We start from the raw sequence: 17,309 nt of genomic DNA, 5'->3' as shown, positions 1-17,309 counted from the left end.
GAAAGAACATTTGAGTATCATATAAACCAGAACGGCACCCCAGCTGCATGCAGGGAGCCTAGAACTGTGTGATCCTGCGTACCAGCAGCCCCTTCCCAGCCGTCATTTGCCCCGCCGGTCTCTGGGGGCGCTGTGCCGGCGGCACCTTCTCTCCATCTCCGGAATTCGTCTTGCGGGACGGAAGCTGGGGGTGCGCCCCGACCCAGCACGGATTGACCCGGAAGAACGGCCGTGCTGCTCCTCCGCTGGTCCCGGGGGCCCGGCCGGGGTTCTGCGAGGACCCCGGGAGGTACGGAGCTGGGAGGCCGGGATTGGCCACCGCATCAGGGCTGCCTTAGGTGGCAGATCTTTACTGCTTTTGATTCCCTCTGGGGGTCCCCTCTGGAAATCTATGGCGGAGGCACCGCCGGATGTTTTCTTGGGGTATCCGTTAATTGCGGGGCTCACTATAAGGGGCCTTTCTGGCAAAGGGAGGTGGATCTGTATTAGGAGTTTACTCCGGAGAGGTTTCTGTTTGGGACTCCTTTTGGGAGTGATCTCGGTATCTCTGCTCTCTGGGAGAATCTGGAGCTTCTTACGGGAAACTTGCGTTGTGATACCTTCGAGGAAATCTCTGAGACCTCTTTGGAGCAGGAGTTTCTGTGTCTGAGCTGTCTCATCTGGATCTGTCAGTTCAAGGGCAGCAAAAATTGCCTCTTTTCTGGAGCCTTTTTTCCCTTAGGTTCCGTCCTCCTTTCTCACCTGATGATCTGTATCTTAACCATGGACTTGACTAGAAAGTAGAAGAAATTAATTGTTGTTTTGATAAGTCATACAGGAAAGCAAAATATTCTCCTTTGTTCACTCTCCCCAGGAAGAGGAGCTTAAGACAGAGCCACACAAAATAATATTACTGCTTATTTCTCCATGGGGTCATGGTTAAAAGGAGGAAGCTGAGCCTGAGCCCCCTTCAGCAACTGGTCCTCCTTGAGCTTTGTCAGTTCACTTTACTTCTCTAGACCAGGGCCCTCTTCTGTAAAATGAGTGTATTCGTTTCCTATTCTCCTTGTATCAGTCGGCGTTCTCTAGAGAAACAACTAATAAAGATGTGTTTGTGCGTGTATGTACATAATTACACCTTTGTCTATCATCTATCTCTATCTATCTATCTATCTATCTATCTATCTATCTATCTATCTATCTATCTATCATCTATCTAATCTATCTCCGCATCCTGTGTACATAGAGGAACGTGGCCAGTGATTCATTTAAATTAGCGACTGTCTTCCCCCTACATGGCAAAATTTACTGAGCATCTGCACTGTGCCAGTTACTGGCCAGGTGCTGGGAATAACAAAGATGAATAAGAAACAGCCCCCTGTCCAGTGGTGGACATAGTCATATAATTCTGACATACACCCTGATTAGAGTAGGGGGTGGTGAATCCCAGAGGCAATGTGTGCAGTTCAGAACTTGGGCTCTCAGTTATGGGAGGTCTGACCTTTGTTTTGATCCCACCTCACACAGTGTACTTCTGTTTTTCAGGGTTGAAGGCTAAGCATGGGGAAAAGCTGCAAGGTGGTCGTGTGTGGCCAGGCATCTGTGGGCAAAACGTCAATCCTGGAGCAGCTCCTGTACGGGAACCATGTAGTAGGTGAGTGTTGTTGGGAGCTGGGGAATGATGGAAGAAGTTGAAGAATAAGGAATAGTATCTGATGACAGCACATGGAGGCCGAAAGCCGCTCCTAGTGGTTATTGCACCCCAAAGATAAAATCAGGCCCCTAAGCCCTGCAACACTGAGATCTGGAGGAAGGAAGCCCAATATCTGAGACAAGGAGGAAAAGCTCCCAGGTCACACTTGCTTTAAATGGTATGAACACGAGATTAATGTCTGTTCCCCAAACCCTTCCAGTCCTGCTGGACTGTCTCGCCCTCTCTCTTCAGTCGCCACATTCCTTTCCCTCTTCCTGTTTGGTCAGCCTGTCGGGATATGCTCGATCACTTACATGTCCCATCTCCCTCTTCCTGACAAACAAGTTTTCTCTTCCTTTCATCTCAGGTTCTGAGATGATTGAGACGCAGGAAGACATCTACGTGGGCTCCATTGAGACCGACCGGGGGGTGCGGGAGCAGGTGCGTTTCTACGACACCCGGGGGCTCCGAGATGGGGCCGAACTGCCCCGACACTGCTTCTCCTGCACTGACGGCTACGTCCTGGTCTACAGCACAGACAGCCGAGAGTCCTTTCAACGTGTGGAGCTGCTCAAGAAGGAAATCGACAAATCCAAGGACAAGAAGGAGGTGTGTGTGGGAGCCCAGCGGTGAGAGAGTAGGCCCTGGGCTGGCTTTGGGATGCTTAGCATGGCTCTGTTTTTCATTCATTTGTCAGGAGGTGCGTTAAGAGCTAGAGGGGGAGTGGAGGCCACTGGAGGGTGTCTTTATCCCTAGAGATGGCTTCATGTTGAGGCAGCTCAACTATAGAAGTTTCTCTTCAGGTTAAGAGATCCCTGACCTAACACATGAAACACTCACTAGTCTTTTCTTATAATGGTTCTGTGCTATAAGCCGTGAAGGCCCTTCTACTCTCAAATGCCCCCTTAAGCTGCAGGTATTCTGGGAATGCTTCCTCATCAGTTGGTTAGCCAGAAACTGACTGACTGCTAGTCATGAGCAGTCATGGGTGATACAGGGCTTATAATGGAACTGTGGAGGGAGAATAAGAGGGAGGCCAGGATTTGAACAGAGGAAGGAGAGGAAAAAGCAACCATTTTCCCTCTCCTTAGTCTGTGGTTTCTAATGCAGAAAGAGATGAGACATCAGCCCTGAGACTTTCCTTTTCCTAGGACTCCTGCGTGGTCACAGGAGCCCTCACACTAATTCCCGAGGTCCATGGAACATCCACAGACCTCGACTCTGTCCCTCTTCCCTAGGTCACCATCGTGGTCCTCGGTAACAAGTGTGACCTGCAGGAGCAGCGGCGTGTGGACCCAGATGTGGCTCAGCATTGGGCCAAGTCGGAGAAGGTGAAGCTGTGGGAGGTATCGGTGGCTGACCGCCGCTCCCTCCTGGAGCCCTTCGTCTACCTGGCCAGCAAGATGACCCAGCCCCAAAGCAAGTCTGCCTTCCCCCTCAGCCGCAAGAACAAAGGCAGTGGCTCCTTGGATGGCTGAGGAGCTGCCATCCCTTCTTCACCTTCCCAGCCTCAGTCCAGCTTCTGAGGCTTTGGAAGAGGGGTTGAGGGGAAAGGGGACCCCCTGCTAGGCCTGGCAGCTGGGCTGTCCCAGGCTCGGGACACTTTTGTTTCCTCCCAACTCCGGGAAGTGCAAGTAATCTAGGTTAGCACCCCCAACCTCTTTCTCCATCCCTGCTTTCATCATATCTGCCCTGCTGTGACCAGGGGCAGTTGTGAGTCAGTGTCCTTTCAACCCATCCTGGATGGGAAGCATAGTTACCATGCAGAAGTGCCCAGTCTAGGGTCTGGTTTCAGTCACAGGGGTCCCATGTCTCTGAGCCTCTGTCGATGACATACACACACACACGTGCGTATGGCAACAGCCTGGACTCTAGGGAAAGGGTGTCCAGGTATCGCGTATGTGTGTGCATGCTGGTGTTAGGGGTGCCTCCTCATCCAGCACCTTGACCTTCCTCTTGTCTCTACCTTGGCTGGAAGCCAGCCTCCTGGGAAGTGTGATTTTCTATTTGACCTCTTCCCCCAATTGTTTCACTTCCTATTCCTGCTCAGGGAGCAGATGGGCCTTATTAGTTGACGTGGAATGGAATGATGACAGGGCTGTCGCCAGTGGGCTTTGTGACCCAGCAAGCCTTTTCCCTCTCTGGGCTTCAGTTTTCTCATCTGTAAAGTGACAGGAGTTGCTTAGATGAACTTCTAGATCCTCTCCAGCCCTGTGATTTCATAATGCTCATGGCTTCGGGCCGGTTATGACTACCGTTTGCTTCTCCCTCTTCCAAGGTGCTATGCCTACCAGCCCTAGAGGCTGAAACACTGCTTTCCACCAACCACTATGGGGCAGGAGTGCACTATCTGCTCTAGTTGACAGAACGACTGCTCAGTGCCCAATGGGGAACCTCACCCATGGGGGCTGGTCTTCACCCCTTCCTGTGGTTGTTTCCAGCTAAGAGCTGGACTTTATTTATAAATTACCTGTTATAAATTAGTATGCTGCCATGGTTAAGGCTGGACAAGGTGCTCCTCTAGCCCTTCTTACCTCAGATGCCTGAACAGAACAAGGCAAACAAATAGCTTCTCGGAAGCTGACGGATCTGTTGGGGCTCAGAAGGGTGGTTACACTCTCACCATGCTATAAAGTGAGCTTATGACCCACAACTTTCTGTGTCCGCTTTGTGCTGCTTCTCATGGAGACAGCTACCATAGGTGAGCCCTTATAGCCAGGCGACCTCTAATACATGACTCTTCTCCCCCAAACAGGAGAAGTGAACGGGGGAAGGTGGCCCAGGATAGGGTGAGTCAAGTTAGGGCGTATACAGGCTCGGGCTTAAAGTTCATTTATTGATGCATCGGACACAATAAAACCACAACTGTTATCAAAAAGTTTCCCTCTCCTCCCCCCCTTTTCCTTGTTCTCCCATTGGAAATATCTTAAAAAATAGATACAGGTGGATACTGGCAAAGTCCCATATTGTGGGGTGAGGGGGGTAGTGCTGGGGTGGGATGGAGGTTGTGACATTAACCTTGACAGTGTGAACGTGGCTCTTTTAGAGTTATCAGACTGGATCCCAGCACTCAGCTTCACAGTGAGGGGGGCTTAGGGTGCTGGTTGGGAGGAAGAAAAGCTGAATTTAGTTCCAGGGAACAGTTTGGGGTGAAGAATTAGAGGAGAAAGCTCTTCATTTGGGAGCCCTGGGGGGATTCAATTTAGCTGGGTCCGTAGTCTGAGAGAGACCCAGTACCCCCACCCCAGAGCTGGGGTTCAGAAGGAATCAAAAGGCTAAGAGAGGACTGGTCACTTCCTCTATTGAAACTGGGTCCAGCCAGAACATCACCACCACCCCTGTCCTAGCCCAATTCCATTGGAGCAGATGAAGACCCCTAAAGCTTTCAGCACCGGCCCCTGCCATGGCTTTGCTCCACCTTGGCACTGCTCCCTTTCTTTTCCAGTCCACCACACCCCCATGGTCTCTTTTTCCAGATAGCCTTGAACTCACTCCAGCTTGAGAGCCCATCTCTCAGCTCCAGTCACTCTCCACAGAATTCAGTGAGGCAGGGAGGGCCTCCCCAGGGCATGGAAGTAGAGGTCACAGACATCCCCAGGGTAGAAGTTAAGATTTCTAGGGCCCCTGGCCATGCAAGTTTAGGTCTTGAGTGGGGAAAATAGCACCATGGGGCTGGGCTAGGATTTTGCATAGATCTTTGGGATTTCTATTTGCTCCCCATAAATCAGGCCAGGAAATGCAGGGGAGCCCAGAATTAGCCCTAGAAGGCCTGGGAAATGAGAGTGGGCTTGGCCCTTGGGCTAGGGGGATATTAGTTGATCCCCAGTCCAGTTGGAGCAAAGGGCAGCGGCCCTTAAAGCTAGCCCAGCTCTTCCTAGATTGTTCAGGAACTCCTAGGCTATAAAAGGCAGTCCCCCGTGGGATGTAAGAACCGAGGCATCTCAGGGAGAGGAGAGTGGGGAGAGTGGCTGCTGGGAAGTCAGCCCTGGCCTCCCCAGGAGGGCTAATAGGGGGCGAAGAGGATGGGTCCTGTGGCAGGGCGGACGGCTCCTGCTGGGGTGCGGAACAGAGCTGGGCCCAGGATCGGAGCTGGGAAGAGGGTGGTGGCTGCTGTGGGGGCAGGCCTGAGGGCGAGGGGCCCTGGCAGGGCACAGATGGCAGCGGCCGCTGTGGGGATTGGGCTGGGCAGGAAGCGGGCTGCCAGCGTCTTGGTGAGTTGCTTCTGCAAGGCCAGTTTAGACTGCAAAGAAGAGAGAGAGGACTGGACACAGTGCTCTAACCCCAGAAAATCCTCCCTCCCTGGGCTCCGTCCTTGGGCTTTTTGCTGCAGGAAAAACGTGCCTTTTAGGGTTCCAAACCTAAATCCTCCCCACCCCAACATTCATTCCAAAGGGCTTTCTCCACCACCTGTCTTCCTGCCCAGAGGGAGGAGAATCAGGATGGGCCAAGGGAGGAGGCTGTGCGGGGTGGGGGTAGAGATGGTTTCTAGGAGATGCACGCCCACCCCTTGCTCTTGCCCCTGAGATTCCTACCCAGGCCCACCTCCCCGGAAATTCCTCTGGGCAGATCCCAAGACAGCCGAAAACACAACCCCAGCTCTTTATCTGCCCAGGCAGCCTAGGAGAGGGGTGGCTTTATTCCTCCCCCAATCCCGGCTAGCTCCCGCTCCCCCCACCCCCAATCTTGACCAGGGTCCCAGCCCTGTTGCCTGGAGACAGATACCTTGAGGATACTCACAGCCAGCGCTGCGTGCTTCTGCAGCTTGCTGTGCTGGCTGGAGGGCTTGGGGGGTTTCCCGGCCAGGCGGTCTTTGTGTCTCCTGCTGCTCAGGTGCTAATGGACAGACAGACAGACTGGGAACAAGATGAGGAGGCCCAAGGACCCCCAACTACCTCATCACCCTCGACTAGCTCACCCCTTTCTACCCACAGTTCACACACTTACATTTACTGGGCATCACCTGGAGTGGCCCTGGGAAGGGGAGGTAAGAATCGGCCTTTGACCTCCAGGAGCCCAGTGTCCCACTAGCCTCATTCCTCTTCCTCCATCTGTTCCCTCTGGCTCTGCTCTACAAACCTTCTCTTCTCAAGCTATCTCCTACCCTGGCACTGGTCCTACCCTCTTACCCCTGCTTCGCCCCCAATCCCAGCCTCCCTTCTCCCACCTGCTTGAGTTGGGTCTCTGAATTGACCTGGAGCTGACAAATGGCACAGTGAAAAGGGGGACTGGGCCCCTGCCGGGTCCCCCGGCCCCCAGTCACTCTCTTGGCCTTGTGTCCAGCTCCTCCTCGGGGCACTGGGCGACTCCGGCCCCTGCGGGGAGCCCCTTGCTGACCTTCCACCATCCACCGGTGCTTGGCTCCTGGAGGGAGGAAGGAAGACAGCCTGTCAGCACCGAAGAGGGGCTGCAAGGGCCATGGAGACCCCTCCAAACTAGGTCAGTTTGGTTGTCCCTTTAGCCTCAAGGCTGCTCAGCACATACACTCCCTGCCAGCCACATGAGATTTTCCCATCCCCGCAAGGTCCTCCCATCCCTGCAAGATCCCTCTCTCATTTCAAGCCAACCTCCCCCAAGGAAGGCCTTCTTGCAGTGTAACTGGTCAGCTTCCCTTCCCTCATCTTAATTCCTTCCTCTGGGTCTGACCTAAAGAGAGATGAAGAAGGTGTCCCTGTCTTCTCTGGAGTGATCCTTCAGTTCTTGCTTCTCTTCCCTCCTCAAGCATTAGCAGGAGGACCTGAAGTGCCCACCCAATAACAGCTGAGCACAACACCTTTGTCACCAAGCCCTTGAGCAAAGTGCCCAGAACCTCTAGCCTGCCCACATTTGCTGAGGGGCAGCCTCCCTGTCTGTCTCCTTCCCCAGACTTCAGTTGATGGGGCACACTGACCTGTATTGTGAGCCTGAAGCTGGGAGGCGGAGTTCACCGTCACCTTACACGTGGGGCAGTAGAGGCGCCCCTTCTCACTCCTGCGTTCCCCACTCACACCACTTCCCACAGCAGCCGCCGCCGGCTCAGGCCCTGGTGCTTCTCTCCCAGGCTCTGGGGAGGAAGGTGGGCAGGAGGAGGAAGAAGAAGAAGAAGAAGAAGAAGAAGAAGAAGAGCCAGCATCCAAGAGGTCTGAGCGGGCTGGCTCCCTGGGCGTTGGATTGAGAGTCAGTGGTGGCTGGAGTGGGTGGCCAGGAGGAGGGGCTGCAGGAACTGCTGGGGAGATGGAAGGCATCGGGTAAGTGAGGCCTGAGACGTTTCTGGAGACCATGATTTTAAGTACCGATATATTGGGGGTGGCATGGCAGAGTGGAAGAGTCACTAGTGCAGGGATGACCACCACTGAATTCCAGACCCCACTCTCCCAACCAACTCACTGAGCAGACTTGGGCCTCTTTGGTCCTCAGTTTCCCCATCTGAAATCATAAAGTTGGACAGAGTGATCTCAGAAAGCCCTCGCAGCCCTGATATTCTAGTTATTAGCTAACTGTTACATAAGTGGAAATCACCAAAAAGTACTAAAATGTTCATAGAGCCCTATTCATAATACCATAAAACTGGAAACTATTTAAATGTCTATCAATAGGAGAATAGAGTTTTAAAATATAGTCATGTAGTCATGCAACGGAATACTACACAGCAATGGAAAGAGATAAACTATAGCTACATGCAACAACCTGAAAGAATCTTATGATATTGATGAATGTTCATGAAAGATGAACAAAAGTCACACAAAAGCCTACATACTATATGATTTACCAAAACCAAGTGAAACTGATCTATGCTGAGAAAAATCAAGATTGTAGGTACCCTGGGGAGAGGGGTGTAGGTGGTTGAATGGTGTCACCCCAAAATTCATGTCCATTGGTAACCTCAGAATGTGACCTTATTTTGCAAATAAGGTCTTTGCAGATGTAATTAGCTAAGATGAAGTCATACTAGATTAGGGTAGGCCCTAATCCACTGACTGGGATCCTTATAAGAAGACCATGCGAAGACACAGAGAGACACATGGGAGAATGAAACATGAAGATGGAGGCAGAGATGGGAACGAGGCATCCACAAGGCAGAGAACGCCAAGGATTCCTGGCAACCACCGGAAGCCAGAAGAGAGGCATGGGACAGATTCTCCCTCTGAGTCCCCATGAAAGAACCAACCCTGTCTACACCCTGATTTCAAACTTCTGACCTCCAGAATATGGGAAATATGAGAAAATGAGCTTCCGTTGTTTCCAGCCACCCAATTTGTGGTCATTCATTACAGCAGCCCTAGGAAGTTAATACGACAAGGCAGTACTGGAAGGGGCCAGAGGAGGGCTTCTGGGTGCTTGAGAGATGTTTCTTGATCTCGGTATATTCAGACAAGAAAATTCACTGGGCTTTCCACTTGTGTGTGCCTTTTTCTCTGTGTAGGAATACTCCAACACAAGCAAAAATAATAAGCAGAAATTTCTCAGTCCCTTGTCAGAAACCAGATTTGGAGTGGGGAGCTGGGAAAAGAGTTCAAGACTGACCTTTGCTCTGAATCTCTGCAGGGGCTCCACTGGCCACAGCTGGGGTTGGGGACACCGGCGTCCCATCCTGGGCCAGGGTTTGGGGCCTCTGCTTGCTCTTGGCGGCTTCGACAGCCTTGAGTTTTCTGGCGTGTTTGTGGCCTTTATAATGGGCTTCGGCCTGGTTCTGGGAGGGGAGGGCATGGGGTCACCATTCATTCACTGTGTTCACATGCTCCGTTGATGAGTTGGTGCTGGGCAGGGGGCAGGTCAGAGGGAGGCAGGGCTCGGGCCACATGAGAGACGAATCGTTGTCATTGCCATCATCATTACAGTATATATGTGGCCCTGAGGTTTATAGAACATATTCTCATACACGGTCTCCCAGGCAAGCAGCCTGTGGTTTCGAATTCTGAATCGGCCACTTAGTAGCAGTGCATCTTTGGCCACCTCACCTCACCTCTCTGAGCCTCAGTTTCCTCATCCATAAACTTTCTAATGACCTCACGGGATTGTGGGAATGAAATGAGAACCTGAATGATAAGAGCCTCGTACATACAGTGGTGCTTAATGAATGTTAGTGACCAAGTTTATAAATGCACGAATGGAGGAAACAAAGCAGTCCTCACCCTAGAGCATTCATCCCTGTGTTCCTTTTTTCAACAAATAGTTATTGAGCGTTAGCTATTTGCCAAGCACTGTGCCAGGGGCCCAGCATGAAGAAGACATGATCCTTCCCTCAGAGTGAAGTCTCTATGTCCAGTTTGTGCACAACTCATGTAACCTGAAAGCCTGGAGGCGACCCCCAAATCTGGTCTGGAAATGTCCTTCCTCCCTCAACCACAGGTCTCTGCTTGTTGCTCCCAAACACAGGAAAGACAGTCCCCGCAGCCACTCCCTGGATGCTTTCGTCAGAGCAGGTCTGCTGAGAGCATCTCCGCAAACCCGAGTTGCCCAGACAGAAGGTGAATCTTCCCTGGGAGGCCAGAATGAGGCTCCTCCACTATCTAGGGGCAGGCTGTGGTAGAAAGTATGTGGGCTTTGGGGTCAGCTCGGTCTGGGTTCAAATCCCAGCTCTGCTACTTACCAGCTGTGTGGCCTCAGGCAAGTCATTTAACCTCTCTGAGGCTCAGTTTCCTCATCTGAAAAGTGGGGATGGTAACAGTGCCTCTATCGATCTCACAGATGTATCATGAGAACTAATTAAGATGATGGGCATGATCATATTCTGTAAGCTCTCAGGTGCTTTAAGAACTCAGCTCCAAACCAGGAGCTGATGGGGTGGCCCCTGGGACCCAGGGTGAGAAAGGAAGGGCAGTCTTCTCTCTTGGATCTTGGAAAGATCCAGAACACAAGACAGAGACATAGGGGAGGGAAATAGAGTCCCAGAGGGACTTGAGAGGGAAGGGGCAAATGACTGGAGAGAGAAGAGGATGGATGTGTAAACGACCAGGCGTGCTCCTTCTGCAACCAGGGATGAAAAATACAGACCACAATCCCTTTGCCACCCCTGTTCCTCCAGGAAAGACCCCAAAACCAAGTGTACAGCCCTCTCCACTCCCAGCCCCATTCCCAGCCTGTTTCCACTACTTCCTCTCACCGCTGAGTTGAACCTCAGGTGACAGATGTTACAGGAAATGAAGAGTTTCTTCTTCAGAGGGGAGGGGACCCCAAACGTGTGGCTGATGACAGCTTTCTGGACAGGGTCCATCTGTGAAGGGGGTGGGAGGGCACAATAACTCTGCGGTTGAATCGTAAAGGGTGGGGGCAGCACAAAATTCTAAAAACTAAAGATTATTGAGGAGGGCAGTGGTCAGCCCCTACGAAGAACTTTCCCATCCTTGTGATGTTAGACACAGAAAAAGAAACAACCATTTCCCTGGCAGACTTCATCTGTTAGCCTGGGCTTCTGCGTGGAGGCAGGAGGTGGCCAGGGTGACTTCCATGATCTTGAGAGAGAGAACCATGTCCTGGTGATCACCTGGGCATTTCTTGCCATCCCTGTGGTCTGTTTTTTTCTCATTCACAAGAATCACAATTATTAGGACAGAGAGTTGGGGGCAGGGAGAAGCAGAGAAGGAACCAAGAGTCTCTCTGTTGGAATTTCCTCTCCCATAACCCAGCCTTGCGCTGTGGGCTGGGGAAGGTCAGCCTTATCTCATGAGCTGTGATACTGTCACAGGGCCTGAGAAGGAGAGTGAGGGTCATGGCCAGGGAGAGGTGGGGGGCCAGAAGAGGGTAGGCGGCAGCAAGTGGAGGATAGAGCGTTCTCCGAGTAATAGAATCATTTCTTGGGAGTATTAATTTGTGTCTTTTTCTTTTCCTTATTTTAAATATTTTTCTTCTATCAAACCAAGCCTTTACGCTCCCTTTTCTCAAGGGCCTGGATTGTTGGGCCAAAAGCATAAACTGTCTGGACTTGCTTGTTAAGAGGAACTTTCCAAGCCTTCCTGAGAAGAAAACAGAGGCTTTAAGAGAAAAGCATGGTTCCAGAAAACCTCCTGAGAACAGAAAGAGGTTCTAACCCTCTTAGAGCCCAGGGCAGGGGCGGCAGGAGACAGAACCTCAGAGAAAGGCCTGCGGAGACTCCAGTGATGAGGACAACAGCGGTTTCACCTGCTCTTGAGGGACCATGCACTTGAATAGTAAGCACATCAGTAAGTGACAGCAGAAACCAAAGACCAGAGGACCCTCCCCCAATGTCTCAGGCTCCTGAGGACCTCTGAGGACCTGGAGGGCGGGAAGGAAGGGATTCCTCAGGGTGACTGAGACTGAATTTCCCAACATCTTGTAAGGATGAGATAGGGCTTGTCAATGATTACATTTGATTTTTCAAAATTAAAAAAGGGGGGCTCCTTATAGCTCATGCAGTGAAATCAAACTCATGCTCACTACACCTGCACACATGGAAATACATGGACTAGTATACAGACAGATAGCATATAAGCTTACAGGCAATTACAGGTTACAGAGACATGCAGAAAGATACACACTCACACGCGCACAAATGGCACAACCAGACAAATGCACACTCACACAAAACCCTCACTCAGAGGTCAGACATACACCAAACACATATATAGTTGACACAAAGACACAAAACACCTCTCAGATACACAGGCACACACGTTACTTACATGACCAGGCACAAAGAGTTGTTTACAAACACACACGCACTGGACACCAACAAAGACCTATAGAGACACAAACTAAAACAGGAAGGCACACCTGATTGCACACCGGCATACATAAATCATCGATAGAAGTCTTTGCACCGAAACTCAAGTGAAATCTACAGTACAGACCCAATAGGCCCAGCAGTTGTTACTGGGGTAGGGGGGACATAATCCTCCCTCCCTAGCCCAGGTAGCTGGGCCCAGCAGTCTGGGGAGTGCCTAGTCACTTGGGAATGTGGGAGGACAATGAGCTCCTGGCTAAGCCAGCTTCTGAGAGCTGGCCCTCTGAGCCCACCCTCCCTGCCCACCCTTAGCTCAGCTGCATGCCCCACCCGTCAGCCCAGCCCGTACCGTGCTGAAGTTGGGGAAGAGACTGAGCGGGGCAGCGCCATTGAAGTGGAAGGTGAGCAAGTGCTTGAAGTCCAGCGAGGGCTGCAGAGGCCTGGCAGGCAGGGGCAGGGAGGCCAGCAGGGGGCTGGGGGCACTGGAAGCTGGGCCTGCTGCAGGAGGAAGAAGGGTAGGGTCTGACACGAGGAGCCACAGGGCTCTCGCCTACCTCCACAGCTAGGAGAGGCTGATGGGCTTGGGTGTGGAGCCAGGGCGGAAGCTCCTGTCTCCCTTTTTGCAAAGGAGCACTAACCACACCTGGGCAATTACAGCCCACCTCTGCGCTTCTCCTCTCTTCTGGTGAAGGAAAAGCAGGGAACCTACAGCGCAAGGCTCCCAGACCCGAAGGGTGACCCTCCCACTCCTACAGAGGCCCAAATGAACCCCTGAGGGGCATCAGGCCAGGGGAGGGGACAGAGGCGTCAGGGCAAGCTCCCCGACACACACACACCACCATGGAGACTGCATAATGTGCTGGGTTTCCATTTTATTGCAAATTAGATACAAACCCAGGAGGCCTGGGGAAGCCAGTCCCTCCATCCCTTCTCACTCACTCTCCCTCTCCATATCCAGATCCACATCATTCAGAGCAAGGGCTGATAGAAGGGATGGGAAGCCCATGGAATCTGAAAGGATGTCTCCCCCAGCTCTGGTGAGGTCCTAACTGCTTCCCGCAGAAGGCAAACGCCCTCTAACATCCCTGGGCCAGGCTTGCAGTGTGGGTACAGCACTGGTTTTACAGTCTTTGGTCTTAAGGGTCTGAGGCAGAGAGAGAGGAGGGCTATGAACTTGGGGGAACATCCAGACGTACAGAGAAAAAAATTAGAAATAAATCCAGTTCATTTGGGACTTTTTTTGGACCCTGTCATTGCAATACCAAAAGAACTTTTAAATTTATGTGTTAACACTGTGAAAGATAGGATAGATTTATTTCACATTTATAGATTTGTATGTCTATATACACGGTCACATACAGAATAGCCTCAGGCAGCCTATTGGTGGGTAGGGGAGGGAGGGCATTACTACCTCCCTCAGGCCACCAGCTGTGCACAGAGAAGGTGTCAAAAATAAAAACAGTGATCTGCTCTCCGGTCATATCTGAAGAGAAGAGATGCTACTGGGAGCGGGGCTAAGAAACAGGCAAGGACCCATTCTCTTTTCCCTCAGACTTCCTCCCTCCAACCAAGACCCACCCCCCAACTTGTCTAGGGCCAAAACGTGGGCTGAATACAGAAGGGAAAGGGTAAGCTACTCCTCACCACACTCTAGAATGGTCAGGAGCAATATTGTAGTGTGCCTCAGACCCCGGCATCTCTGCCCAGAGGCCCAGGCCTGCTTTGACCCAGTCCCTCTTCCACAGCCCACAGGGCTGGGTTAGCACTCAGCGTGGAGCAGAGGAAGCACAGGAAGGTGGGTGGAAGGCCACAGTTAGTAGGTCAGCTTGAGTACAGCACCGTCAAGTCCAGCTTGGTCTTTAGAGTGCCCAGGACCCCAGCCTGGCTGGGTAGAGGGAAGGAGGTCATCTTCGCATGAGCTGCGAGCTCAGTAGCCCCGCCCCCCACCCACTCTCTAAGAACTCCACGGCCAGTGCAAAGTCAAACTCGTGCAGCGGGGGCCCATCCACAGCGATTTTGACTGCGGAGTCGCACCGGCCTTCCCCGGCCCCGCCCTGCCCCCACCACCGCAGTTCTCGGCTGCGGCCGACCTTGTCTAATAGGCTGGCGCCAGCGGGCAACGCCAAGGCCAGGGCAGCTAGGGCGGCGAAGTCGGGGAAAAGCTCGTGAAGCTCAGAGTGCACGCATGCCAGCTTGGCACACAGAGCCCGAGGGCCCAACCGCCCCAGGCTGCAGACCACGCGCTTGAAGAGCGCGAAGTCGCCCAGCGCACGCTGGCGCACCACTGCCGGGGCGAAGGCGCGCAGCAGGACCCTCAGCGCCCCCTCGCCGTGCGCGCCCAGCTCCTCGGGCGCCTGCGGATAGAGGCGGGGGTCGAAGATCGTGGCGAAGGCGGCCACGGCATCCAGAGACGGCCTGGGGTAGGAGTCCCGCAGCCCCATCTGCATGGAGTCCAAGAAGGACCCCCGCAGCTGCTCCAAGCCCCGGACCGCAGCCTCAGAATAGCCGACTAGCTCCACGCCGCGGTAGGTGCAGCGCCCACCAATCAAGTCGGGGCCGGAGGATGCCAGTTCTTGCAGGAAACCCTGGAGGTGTGCGCCACCCGAGTTGCCCTGCGTTTGGAGGGAGGCTGCAGCTGCCATCACCAGGGGCTGCAGCAAGGCCAAGTCCGGCTCTTCTGGCTGAAGGACAAGGGCGAGCTTCTGCACCGAGGGCAGTGTGTCCAGCAACAGGTGGGTGAAGGCCACGAAGGTGAACTGGCGAAGGGCAAGGGCCAGTGCCCTAGCTGTAGGTGAGGCTGGGGCTGAGGCCTCTAGTATGGGCACCAGGCAAGGCCAAGCCTCAGCCACTGCTTCCACGATAGGCAGCAGGGAGGCCCAGGGCACTGGCCGTGGGCCTGCCAAGTCAATAGCTGCAAGGTCCAGTGCTGCTCGGAGCTCAGGGACCATGTGGGAACTGGGACCACCATGGAGGCGGAATAGGGCATCCAGTACACTTTCATATTCACTTAGGTAGGCAGGGGGCTCAGGATCTGGCCGGCCAGGGAGGCAGTGTAGCTCGGTGAGCAGTGGGCAGGTGGCCCGGAGTTGCCGGCCCGCACTTCCCAGGTGGTCACTGGGGAGGCTCGAGCTGAGCCAGGCCAGCTTGGGTGCAGACACGCCGAAGGCCTGCAAGATGTCCAGGAGTTGGCCAGCAGTGGCCTTATCCTCCTGTAGTTCCACACTGCCCAGGAAGGTGGTAGCAGGCTGGCCATCGCAGGGGGACACTGAAGTGGCAAACAAGGCCAGACTGTGGGACTCAGGCCAGTCCTTGGTCTCATCCAACACCAGCCCCACATATGGGGATGACTTCAGGCGCTGGCAAGCCTCTGTGTGCAAGACACTGGCAATAGCCACCTGGGACAGCCAGAGAGAGAAAGGGAGGGAGGACAGAGTTAGGCTTGTCCTGAGGCGGAGAGGCAGGCAGAACAGGGTGAGAGGAAGAGCACAGACTTTGGGGTCAGACAGACTTAGGGACTAATCCTAGCTTTGCCACTTAATGGCTGTGTGACCTTGGGCAAGTCATTTCACCTCTCTGAGCCTCAGTTTTCTCAGCTCTAAAATTGGGCTAACACGTGCCCTTAATCTCCTCAAAAGGTTGTTGTGAATATATATGTAACTTTTTGTTGTTGTGCTCATAAATGTAAAATGTGTTCTGAACCATAAAGGTTCTACAGCACTTGGTATGTGTTTCTATAGCATCACCCAGTCTGCCTTATTCCTTGGGGTCTCCCTCCACTCTGCTGCTCAGGGATTAACTGATAGAAATGTTTACTCCCAACTCCCAACCAGTGACACAGGGCCCCAGCTGTGTGCTCTATTTGTCTGTTATCTCTCCATAAAAATGAGATCAACTCCCCCACCCCCACATCAGCCCCTAGGACTCATACAGCTAGTACCTAGGACAGAGCTGCAATTTGCATGTCCTCAGTGGCCACGTGGGTAATACTGACCTTGAAGTGGGCCAGGGATAAAGAAAGCAAAGGGAATGGGGAAGCCCATGCCTGCTCCCCAACTCCATCACTTCATGCCATGAGAGCACGGGGACCTAGCTTTTCAGTGGAAGTCACAAAACCAGACTTTTATATGTAAACTCTCATTTTGTTAAACTTGGGAGCTAACTTAAGTTTTTCAAAAACACTGTGAAAACCAACAAAACACATCTGTGGGCCGATGAAACCAACGGGCCACCAGTCTGCAATCTGGCCTAGGTAGTGAGGGGAGTACCGAGGACAGGGCCTGGTCTGGCTGCTTTACTGTTGTGTCCCCAGCAGCTGGCCCAGGGCCTGGCACACAGTATGCCCTCACTGAAGGTTCTGACGGGTGAAGGTATGAATGAAGTTCTCTGGCTGCTGTCCAAGGGCCTGGCATGTTGGCGCTGTGCCCAGATGGCTTGATGTCCTCCCTCCCCAAACCCTCCCCCATACCTCTGGCTGCCACCCACCTGCATGTCCCTCACCCTCCTGGGGCTGTAGTAATCGCCATGCTCCGTGCCCAGCAGTGCCTGGCACAGGTTGAACCTCTGTAGCTCGAGCAGGGCAGAGCAGCGGTCATCGGGCACATCCTCTTTGGCCATGCAGTACACTGTGGTTAGCACAGCTGCTTTAGCCGGGTCCACCTCCACCTTGACGCCCCTGGAGGTGGGGGTGTTGGCCAGGCCTGAGTAGGCCCTTCCTCCCTCAGCCTGGCCTTCAAAAGTGGGCTGGCCACGGTTGACAGCCAGAGCCTGGCGGTGAGCCCCCGAGGTCACGTGGCGCAGCAGGGCATGGCGCTGGAAGTTGTCAGTGCCCACCGTGAAGGCGTTCTCAGCTTTGCCATGCTTATTCCGCACCAGGGCCTGGCGGCACTCAAGGCAAAACATCAGCTTTCGCTCATAGTCAAAGTCCAGCCAGGTGAACTCCTCTTTCCAATGCTCATTGAAGTAACGCTTGCACTTCTTGTT

At 53.2% G+C, this 17,309-nt stretch overlaps 3 protein-coding genes across 3 annotated transcripts in view; 1 reads left to right on the top strand and 2 right to left on the bottom strand.

The window, feature by feature from the left end:
- The first annotated feature begins 158 nt into the window (after positions 1-158).
- Positions 159-4,550, top strand: NKIRAS2 (NFKB inhibitor interacting Ras like 2). Its single transcript, XM_006924614.3, has 4 exons — positions 159-289; positions 1,525-1,633; positions 2,040-2,281; positions 2,911-4,550. Exons 2-4 carry the CDS (start codon positions 1,540-1,542, stop codon positions 3,148-3,150), a joined length of 576 nt encoding a protein of 191 aa, XP_006924676.1. The 5' UTR covers positions 159-289; positions 1,525-1,539; the 3' UTR covers positions 3,151-4,550.
- Positions 4,551-4,648: 98 nt separating this feature from the next.
- ZNF385C (zinc finger protein 385C) lies at positions 4,649-13,171 on the bottom strand. The gene is made up of 8 exons (XM_025041589.1): positions 13,166-13,171; positions 12,679-12,879; positions 10,752-10,862; positions 9,173-9,338; positions 7,560-7,871; positions 6,837-7,033; positions 6,395-6,505; positions 4,649-5,912 (listed from the first exon to the last, which is right to left on the bottom strand). Exons 1-8 carry the CDS (start codon positions 13,169-13,171, stop codon positions 5,676-5,678), a joined length of 1,341 nt encoding a protein of 446 aa, XP_024897357.1. The 3' UTR covers positions 4,649-5,675.
- Positions 13,172-13,181: 10 nt separating this feature from the next.
- CUNH17orf113 (chromosome unknown C17orf113 homolog) overlaps positions 13,182-17,309 on the bottom strand; it is a 5,590-nt gene continuing 1,462 nt past the window's right edge. Inside the window, exons 2-3 of the mRNA XM_025041588.1 lie at positions 16,812-17,303; positions 13,182-15,724 (exon numbers count right to left, since the gene is read on the bottom strand). Of these exons, the coding sequence (XP_024897356.1) occupies positions 14,234-15,724; positions 16,812-17,303 (1,983 nt within the window). The 3' untranslated portion in view covers positions 13,182-14,233. The remainder of the gene's footprint in view (positions 15,725-16,811; positions 17,304-17,309) is intronic.

The sequence above is a fragment of the Pteropus alecto genome, unplaced genomic scaffold (assembly GCF_000325575.1).
Source record: "Pteropus alecto unplaced genomic scaffold, ASM32557v1 scaffold98, whole genome shotgun sequence".
Classification (NCBI taxonomy): Eukaryota; Metazoa; Chordata; class Mammalia; order Chiroptera; family Pteropodidae; genus Pteropus; species Pteropus alecto.
The sequence above is the reverse complement of the archived record's forward strand: the minus strand, read 5'-3'. Positions and strand labels throughout refer to the sequence as shown.

What these genes read in the sequence shown, in the direction of transcription:
- NKIRAS2 (XM_006924614.3), top strand. Translation starts at nt 1,540, where the DNA reads ATGGGGAAAAGCTGCAAGGTGGTCGTGTGTGGCCAGGCATCTGTGGGC. An exon ending in GTACGGGAACCATGTAGTAG is followed by an intron (nt 1,634 to 2,039) that starts GTGAGTGTTGTT and finishes CTTTCATCTCAG; the next exon opens with GTTCTGAGATGATTGAGACG. An exon ending in AATCCAAGGACAAGAAGGAG is followed by an intron (nt 2,282 to 2,910) that starts GTGTGTGTGGGA and finishes CCTCTTCCCTAG; the next exon opens with GTCACCATCGTGGTCCTCGG.
- ZNF385C (XM_025041589.1), bottom strand. An exon ending in ACCTGAGGTTCAACTCAGCG is followed by an intron (nt 9,339 to 10,751) that starts GTGAGAGGAAGT and finishes CTCCCCTCCCAG; the next exon opens with AACCAGGCCGAAGCCCATTA. An exon ending in TGGCTGTGAGTATCCTCAAG is followed by an intron (nt 5,913 to 6,394) that starts GTATCTGTCTCC and finishes TCTTCTTTGCAG; the next exon opens with TCTAAACTGGCCTTGCAGAA.